Below are 9647 nucleotides of genomic sequence, written 5' to 3' on the forward strand. Positions count from 1 at the left end.
GTTTCATCAAATGTATTGTTTTAAGATCTGTTGATGGGGAAGAAAGAAGGAAATCATAAATAATGGTCTCGTAAAAGCGCAACGCCCGGATAAGGCCCAGCTTGGTTCCCACTGCAGTCTATGGCAAAGCTGCTTTCTTCAGGGGCAAGCACCGAGCCTCGGAGCAATCAGGCTGTTGAGTGACCATGGTTATGTTCCTTCTTCTTCCAGAGCTCACACAGGTTTGGGGTACACGGGGGTGCCCCATGTGCAGGGAGCGCAGGGCTTTCTCCTTCATGGACAGAGCCCTGTGCCTCCTTTGCTCTGGAGACGTTCCGTGTCGGCAGAACATGAATGATGTTCCTCTTGCCCCGGAATAACGGCCAGATGATGTGATCGCCCGCGAGCGACACAGGGCACTCGAGCTGCATTGCCCAGAGGGAAAACAATCGCAGTTATTTCAAATGGGTTACGTTTCCGTCAAAATACGGTGTCTATAAATCTAGACACATGAATAAATAGAGGAATATGTATGCAATTTCATCTACACTCAAACGCTGCAGTAAACACTGCCAAAAATCTGTAGTACTGCCATAAATCCCAGGAGCAGTGGTGGATCGTGCATCCAGAAATCCAGCTGCTGGGTTTGCTGGTGAGAGCAGTGAGAATGGATGATTTCAGAATGGAGGAGACACCATTCCCGTCCTCTCAGATTTAACTCTGAGATCACAGAAAACCAGAAAGGAAACTGCTGCTACTGATTGCGCAGACAAAACTACAACTGAGCCCACGAGCCCTCTGTGTCCTGGCCCTGCGGCAGCGTGCCCTGCGGCAGCGTGCCCTGCAGCAGTGTGCCCTGCAGCGGAGTGCCGTGCAGCAGGGTGCCCTGCAGCAGTGTGCCCTGCAGCGGAGTGCCGTGCAGCAGGGTGCCATGCAGCAGAGTGCCCTGCGCGCCGGCGGCGCCTCGCCTCTCCTCCCGCCACATGGAGGTGACCGGCATCAACTGAAATAACGATAGTGGTTGATTTCACGAACAGGGTCTCCGAGGTTTTAAAGGCGAGAAGGGTGAGCCGGGGTTACCTGGGCTGGACGGCCTGGATGCCCCATGCCCATTGGTATGGCGTACCTTCCCTTTCCTGCATGCTCGTTTGCTTTCTTCTGTATCTTGGTTGTTGTTTTCTGATACCTCCAAGCAGCTGCATGCCCTAGAAGCCCCCGGCAGTTCCTTCCTTGCCCACGTCCATCACCCCTTCCTCCCGCTGCCGTCGGGAACAGGCCCTTCCCTCGGTGCTGCCGTTCACAGCTGCTCTCCGCGTTCCTTTGCGGCACGGGAAAAACGCGGCGGGAATGTGAATGCACTTACAACTGCTTCGATTCTTCTTTGCCTTCACTTTGAGAGCTTTCGGCAGACTAACGAACACAGGACTTGCCTCTGCACCGGCTTGGCTTTCTAGCAAGAAGCTTCACTGCTTCCACTAACTATTTTTAAGTGCCCGTATGCGGCTCGTGCATCCTGACGCCAAGCGGCATTATCTGTCACCCTATACGCTGAGATGACTGAAAACAATAGTTATCCTGTTGTTAGCGAGCACGTGAAACACAGTAACTGGACACTTATCTCCCTTGATTCCTGCCAGAGAATTCCTATTTGTGACCCTTCCTAGAAGTCCAAATGGTAACTGTAGCTCCAAGAAACTTGGAATTTGGAATGGCTTTGTTTCCTGATATCCAGCTTATTCAAGTATTAAGGATGATTATTATATTGGTGCCTCAACTAACCCAGCTACTGTAGGATAAAGGTATTTAGGAACATGTAACTGCAGCTGATTCCTAAGTATCCCATTAAACACCAATCTGTTTACTTACTCTGGGTTTCTCTGGAGATGCAGCACTCAGGTGAGGCTTTTGCTCCCTGTAGCTGTCTCAACAACTCCAAAATACACTAAAATTCGTACTCCACTGCCCTTCCAGCCCCCATTTGCCCTGACTGGGCTTGCTCGAGTACAGTCAAGCCAAGCTTTATGCTCACTGAAAGGTGTTTGATGCCATTTGTAAGGTATGGGATATCAGTTCGTTCAACTAGCTGGGAAAATGTGTCCCTAAGAAAAAAGCCACGCTTCGTTTGGAAGGTTTTTGTAGTTTGTGGAGGAACCTAGCCCTGCAATTGCCATTAAAGCCTCTGTTACCTGCCCGTGGTGAAGAGCTAGGTTAGCCTTCCTTCCAGCACCCCTCCTTTGGCGCTGCGCTGTCTCTCTGGAGCAGCGACTGGAACGCGACCGCTCGCAGTCTCGGCTGCTGCTCTCTACTCTGGGTAATAGGAAGAAATTCTTTGGCCGATCCCCCAGGTGAGGCAACACCTGCCCAGAACAGCCCACGAGAGAGCAGGAACGCTGACTAATTGCCCCCACTGATAATAGCCAGGTTTCTATGGAGACAGTTTTGGCCGAACCAAGCACCTTAATTTCCCGGGTGCAAGGATTCTGCCGGTGCCCTAGAAGCCCACCGTTCTTTTCTTGTCCTGCGCTCAGTTCGGATTCACTCCGCATGGCCATATTAGAATGTGCACCTCTTTTCATACCTATTTTTGTTAAGGGAAACTTGCCAGAAATCTGGTGAAATAGAGATGCCATTATTTTCTTTTTATAGATAGTGTTCCGGCATGCAAGCTAGCTTGGGAATGGAAACGAGCATGGGTTTTGATCCGAGCAGGTTAAAGGCTTAGCATCCAGCTGATGCATCTGCGTGTGTATGTACAGAGGCTGTGAACTAACGTTTGCACACCCCAGCTCCGTGGGAGTTGACGCCCAGTACTCATGAGCACGTCGCGTTTCCGTTCTTGGCAAATCTGCCCGCAACAAACACTTCTTGTGACCCTGGTCTTCCTCTGATCCCCCACCTGTAACTCCCCGGCCTCCCATTCCTCCGTATACCTAACTTCCCATCTCCTGCCACGCACACCACTCATTCCCACCACCCCAATGTACCAATGGGAACGCCACGATTTACCCGGTAATTAACCCGCAACCCCGTGTTTCCACGTAACGTGGGGGCAGGAAATATCACAAGGAGACCACAGTCTAAAAAAGCTTTTGAAAAGCAATATGGTTGTAGCATTGTCAACACTCAATCAGTCCCTTGAGAGCGCACCTCTTTTAAATAGTTTAGTTCCCAATATACCACCGTGCGTTTGGTTCTTTATTTGTTGTTCTCCCGCCTCAAATGGGCTCATTTGCACTGCGGATTTCTCACGTGGTGCTGGAGGAAGTGAGAACTGAGTCATGTGGAGGGAGAACTGTGCGTTGTACAGTCGCACACTCTGTTCTCCAGTCCTCCTGGGCACCAGCGATAGCCCACGGCCCCGACACGCACACACGGCACAGTAAGTGACTCCTGCTGGAGGAGCATCTCCACCCTTACATCTGACATCATCTCCTGTTTCCTCACAGCAAGTAGGGCTGCAGGAGATTAAATTAATTGCACTAATTCACAAAAGCATTTGCCAACCACATAGTCTTTTAGTAGCACGGCCCTTCCTCAACAATACAAACCAACCAACCCTATCACACGCTCACCTTGGGACGTGCAGCCCAGGACTTTAAGGTCGCAGGAGTGCCAGGGGACTTTTGCAGCAATGTCCCTGACTTCCCCGAGGTGAAAGGCCCCGCTCGGGAGCCAGCGGGGACCCCTCGGCCAGCACAGGATCTGCTCAGCTGCTCCCCTCCTTCATTGCCCTAGACTGGGATCCTTTTGGAGGCAAGAGGGGTGGCAAGGCAATCTCTCACATACGGTAACGCAAACTCGTTGATAAAAAGGGCAGAATGGAACTGGAGGTTTTTTCCAGACCCTTCTCAGCACTCAGATTTAGTGCTTGTCACCTCCACGTTATAGAGCCAACCAAGCTTGCGGACACGGACCAGCTGTCCGGTCTGCGATGTTCTCCTCCCGCGTCCCCGTCCCGTTCCCCCGGGAAGCCTGGCTAGACGTGCTCCTCGGGGAGCAGCGAGAACAGCCTCGCGTGCTGCGGTCCCCTCTCCAGCCGCAGCCCTCGCCCGGGCGGCACTGGCAAGGCCAGCGGGAGCCCGGGTCACGCCAAGGGGCGAGGAACGCTGCCAGGCTGCTCCTCCAGCCCGGGCACGCTGTTTGTTGCAGCTGTAACAACACGCTCCTTTGCTCCTTTCTTCCTTCTCTGCCTTATTTTCTGTGCCCTAAGCTGCTATTGCATCCACATTTTTTGCAGGGGGAAGATGGCCTTCCAGTTCAAGGCTGCTGGAATAAGGTAAAACAACCCTGGGGATGCCGTGACGGTGCTGAGTCGGCAGTGCCGCGGGTCCTGCTGATGTTCCCAATGCATGTGGCTAAGAGGTGTGGGGTGCACGAGATTTCCGGGGCCAGGCCCCTGAGCAGCAGCATGCCAAACTCTCCTGTTTGTATATTGCTGATTGGTTTTATAGAGCAAACGAGAGAGGTTTTCTGTGCGGCCTGGCGGGCACTGCGGTGCTTGCTGAGCTGTCACTAACACCTGCTGGTGAATCGTCACTAACGCCTGGTTTCGTTTTCTCTTGCAGTGAAGAGTCTAACCCTGGCCAGGCCTGTGTGTGTTATTGTACATAGGATATTTATTTTTATACGGTGTTCCTCTCTGAAATGCCTAAAGTTATGCGTTTTTACAAATTATCAGAAAGCTGCATATTTTTTGTACAGAAAGTACTAGATGTCCCCCCGTCCCCGTTTGTCAGTCCTCTGTAATTCTGTGTCTGCATTACGCTTGTGTTGTCATGGAGTACAGCTGTAATATTTACATGATACTTGTACACACATGATGAATATAGGAACTGAATAAATTATTGCATTAAAAGTGCCCAAAGGAACTGTCCTGGATAGATTAAAGGGTCGTTTTCATTTTTCAAGCTGGAACCATTCCAGACTATTTCAAAATATGTATTTTTATTAAAGTGACGCATCAACAATTTCGTGGTGACTAAATTAAGGTATTTCTGGAAAATTCACAGTAGCCACTGCACACTGGGACCTGCACACTGGTTAATAATTACCAGACAGGGGCTGTTCCCCCTTGGCCATGCGGGATCGCTAACGCCTTCCCCAGGAGAATTGTCCCTGGCCAAGTCAGAGCCCCTCCCGGGGGCTGGAAACAATAATAAATAACAATAACAACTAAAAGTCAATGAAACTAAACCAGAGCACCTCCCACGGGCTGGTACAACCCTCGCCACAACGAGCCCTGGCCAGGAAGAAATTCAAACATCTCTCTGAACTGTAGGCCTGCAAGTAGTTTAATTAAAGCCTCATTTAAAATTAAGCACATGGCAGAATACTGCGATGGTATCCTAATGAATGTTTATTAGATAAATCAATTCACGTGGCTTTTTAAAATGTTAACCAAAGGTCGCAAGCAAATTTGCAGAGTGTGTCATTATAATTTGCATGTGTATGTCTTAATTATCCTTCTTGACCTACCGTTGTTAATGTCTCGAGTCTAAACTACCCATCAAGAAAAATCACACTACCGAACTAAAGTGAACACCAAAATATACTTTTCTTAGACAATAAGCAAAGTAGTGGAAGCCCAGGTTTATTCCCAAAACACGCCTGCTTTCCTTGGGCCTTCATTCGAGGAGAAAGACAGTGTGCAGCCCAGGAGTCTCCGGGTACAGCAGGGGTCTGTATTTAAAGATCCCAGTGGAGAACCACAAGCGATAGCTGGCTGGTTAGACCGGTCCACTCGAGCCCCGCTCTCTGCGCAACGCTGCGGCTGCAAGAGGAGCTCAGCACCCGCTCCCGCAGCACCGCTGTGTTCACAGAGAGAACCTACGTGTGGATCGGGGGGTGGCTCACAGCAGCCTCTCCTGGCTGCAGCCCAGCCACCTCCTGCCCTCGCCTGCTCAGCTGCACCTTTCCACCAGCGCACAAGCTATCCGGTAGTTATTTTGTGCCTGGTTCCATGCAGCCTTTTAGCACCATCAGAATCAAACAACGGAGGGAGACGCGTTTCTACCGCCCGATGCCCCTTGCCTCCCTGTGCACAGGCTGTCCCCAACTCGGATGGCTCTCCTTGTGACTTTCAATCTAAATTAATTCCTGATATTTACTGCCATGTCTTCATTGTCCTTTGGATGAAACTTTGCCATGGGTGATGTTTTCACGAGATGGTTGGGGTGCAGGAACTGAAACGGCACAGAAAGCAAACAACTGCAGAGCAGTAAGGAACTCGTTTGTGCTCTCAGTAATCACTCATTAATGTAAGACCTGGCTCCCCGTTATAAGGCTTTGAAGCTGTGAAGCTCAGCTAATTGGATCAGCAGTTATTTAAATGAATGCCACACAACTCTGGTGTTTTAATTACACACCTGTTAAACACAAAACAGTCACTAAAGGCCCAAGTGGTACCACTGGTGGCAGCCTTGGTTCTGGAAGGTGCAGTGGTGGGTGGTGAGTTTCTGCTCTGGTCCTGCAGCACTCAGCCTGCAAGGTAGGTGGCTTGAATGCCCCAGCCCCTTCTAAAAATGCTGGTTATGTTTAATCCTCAAAAATGTATAGATCCTTAGAAGAACATAACGATGCCTTCTGTTCCCTTCAGTGTCTGGAGTGTATTTCTGGTTTGTGTTGTGATTGTGCTGCATGAGATTGTCTTTGCTTGGGTTTGTCTTATCTAAAAGCAAACAAAACACGCGTCTGTTACTGTGTCTTGGCACAGCCCCTGAAGGGTAAAGGAGTCTTGAGGTGATGCTGTGTCTGCTTTATTTCTCGGGCTCTTTTTTTGGCGGATACCTTTGTGGGACAGAAAGCTTCTGCCTGGGGCATCGGGGACCTTGAAATGCAATTGCCAGAGCTCTGAAAGTACCCGACTAGTGTCAGCAGGGAGGCAGGAGGGGAGGGATGGGCCGAGAAACAGGTCTGATTGACTTGACTCCCAGCTTTGCCCGGCATGGTTTTCCTGCTCTCTGTGGAGATGCTCCGACTCGGAGCAGCGCAGGCACGAGGGCCCCTGGTGCCACAGCTCCGTGGGGCCTGGCTGCTTGCTGTCAGCAAACACACGCGCTGTCAGCACACGCTCTTATCCTTGTCACCTTTTTCCTTCTTTTTTATCTCAGATCACTCTGTTCATATCATTGGTTTGGCTTCAAATTAGCTGCTGGGCTCTAAAGGTGCTTATTGTGGGCTGTGGAGCTGATGGCCTTTGGAGGCTTGTTTAATGCTTCCTTTTGGATTCCCTTGAAAAAGCTGAACTTAATTCAGCAAAAAGCATTTTAAAGCCTTTCTAAGAATGATATTTTGGAGTAAAGCCTGCTACTGCAAAAACTTGTTTAATTTCTGCTTTCAGTTTGCAAACCAGCCGTTCCTCTTGCGCCACGCGAGGGGCTGGTGCGACAGAGCCGGGCGCTGGAGCAAGCTCAGCTCCGCCTGGCTCTGCGGGGCTCCCGGGGCTGATTGCACAGGCCTCCTTAGGAAGCAGGCACGGGAGCAGGAGCGGAGCGCTTTTGTTTTAACCGAACTAGAGAACCCTTTCAGCTTGCTGCTCCTGCAGCCCCTCTTGCTGGTGTAATAAACCAGAGGCTGCAAGTTTGTGAGACTTTTACCGATTCTTTGCTCTTCTCAAACACGAGTGCTTTGCATTTCAAGAAAAGCCCCGATGGCAGAAGCTGGGGCTGCACCCACCTGAATGTGGGAGCTCCATTTCAGGGTCCATCCCTGCTCAAGGCTGTAAGCGGGCTGCTCTCACTGTTGTTGGCTGTTTTCACATGGGACTCTCTGTCTGCGCTTCAAGGGTCAGACTCCTTGGCTGATAGCCAAGAAGTGAGGCAAGCCCGAGGCTGGACGCACTTTGACATGACGGCAGGACGGAAGGGGAAGAACAGACCTTCCCGAAGGTTTGCTGGAGGTGTCCTGTGAGCTCCCTGGAGCCTGGGAAGGCTCTCCAGTGGGGCTGCGGCAGCGGTGCCCAGGCTTTGCTTTGCTTTGCCTCCTCCCGCAGGCCAGCGGCGGGGCTGGGAAATGACACCTTCGTGTTCTTGTTTCCTTTGGTCATTTTCACTCGGTTCTACTGTTGTGGTCAGGCTCTTCAGATGAAGAATTAGGCTCGTTTTCCAGCAGCTGGTGTATAAACAAGGGCAAGACATGGACAATATTTCTGTGGGGGGGATACTTTGATCCAAGAAAGAAATCCTTCTTGAGCAATTATCCTCAGAGAAATGGATCAGCCCCGCATGCTCAGAGTGCTGCTCAGAAAGGACACGGTAAAACCTTTTGCTATTTTTTCTGGTTACCAGATGACAAACTTCCACCTGTATCATTGATGATTCCATCTTTAATCCTTTCATCACAAACTTCTCGTGTTAGATTATAAAGAGATGACCCTTTTATTCCACAAAAGGAAAACCACACTGGGTTTTGAAGGCGTGAGGTATCTTGTCTGAGAAGGCAATGTGGAGGTGGCAAAGGTCTGGTTTCACGGAGCCGCTCCTTTGCTTGGTCTCCACCGCGCGTCCTGCACGCGTCTGCTCTGCAGCTCTCCAGAAGTACCGCCCTGCGGGTGCCCCTCGACAGACGCACCTCCAGACGGAAAATGACCACCGCGAGCACTAAGTTCCACCATTACATGTCTGAATACATTCACTGAAGGGAAATAAAGATTTGGCAAAGTGCTGGAGGTGCGGAGGACGTTCCCCAGTGGCCTGAAGGGCAGGATGTCTAACTCTGGGTACTTGTACCAAATCTGCATCCCTTACCCGGCTCCCAGCCGAAGGTTGCATTCTGCTCACGCTTACACCGCGCTGTCTTTTCACCACAGCTCCTACAACTTATTAAAAACCCTACAATTAATTGTTAAGTACATATATTACAAACATGACTCACAACCTTTCTACTTCACTGAGTGCATTGGGAATCCCATTTGCCCAAGCACTAAAACACATATTTAACTTTCAGCGTGTGGCTCCTGTAGGCCTAAACGATGCTATTTGCATATTTAAAGCACTCTGGTGAGTCAGGGCTGTTATTATTAGAGTTAATGAATGATATTATCTAAATCATTAGGCAGAACTAAATGACGAGCAATTCACACTACAGTTCAGAGGGGAAGCGCTGATTTCGGGTTCAAAGTGTAAATCAGAGCGAGCCCCAGACAGGCAATAAGCTGCATCCACACAGCTCCCCCAGCCCGGCTGCACCAATCCTGACCCGCTCACCAGAGCCCTGTGCCTGCCGTGCAGGGGGACTGCGCTGATCAGATAACCCCAAGGAAACAAGTCCTACTTTCCGTTCCATCTGAAGAACTGCAGGGTTTTGATTTTCCTTAAGCCTTCTGGCAGATGTGTTCGATAAATAGAGTAACAGGAAGAAGTTGTTCCAGTTACGACCCAGGCTGATGAAAGGGTTAATTTATTTCATTTGTATTTTTATTTGTACTTTTTTGGGGGGAGGAGGGAGAACCAAGCGAGAACTGCAGGCGGTAGGTGTGCTTTTTGTCTTCTTTTTTAATGAAAACAATTCTATATATATAGTTTTATAATGTTACTCTTCTTTTTATTAATGATTTTTCGGAGCGATTTGTTCGCTCTTTTCTGGTTTTGTGTGTTTTCTTTTAGGTATATTTTTAACGGGCTTTTGGAATAAGTTTGTGGAAGTTCCTCGCCCAAGATGTCCTCAGGACA

The 9647-nt window shown here is 49.9% G+C and overlaps 1 protein-coding gene across 1 annotated transcript in view; it reads left to right on the forward strand.

Moving 5' to 3' along the window:
* The window catches only part of COL13A1 (collagen type XIII alpha 1 chain), a gene marked incomplete at both ends in the record, with an annotated part of 52332 nt that extends 44537 nt beyond the window's left edge, over positions 1–7795 (forward strand). Inside the window, 2 exons of the mRNA XM_080347670.1 lie at positions 4217–4255; positions 7763–7795. Coding sequence (XP_080203796.1) covers positions 4217–4255; positions 7763–7795 — 72 coding nt within the window. The remainder of the gene's footprint in view (positions 1–4216; positions 4256–7762) is intronic.
* Between the last annotated feature and the right edge of the window lie 1852 nt (positions 7796–9647).

Source organism: Nesoenas mayeri (genome assembly GCF_963082525.1).
Source record: "Nesoenas mayeri genome assembly, chromosome: 7".
Taxonomy (NCBI): domain Eukaryota; kingdom Metazoa; phylum Chordata; class Aves; order Columbiformes; family Columbidae; genus Nesoenas; species Nesoenas mayeri.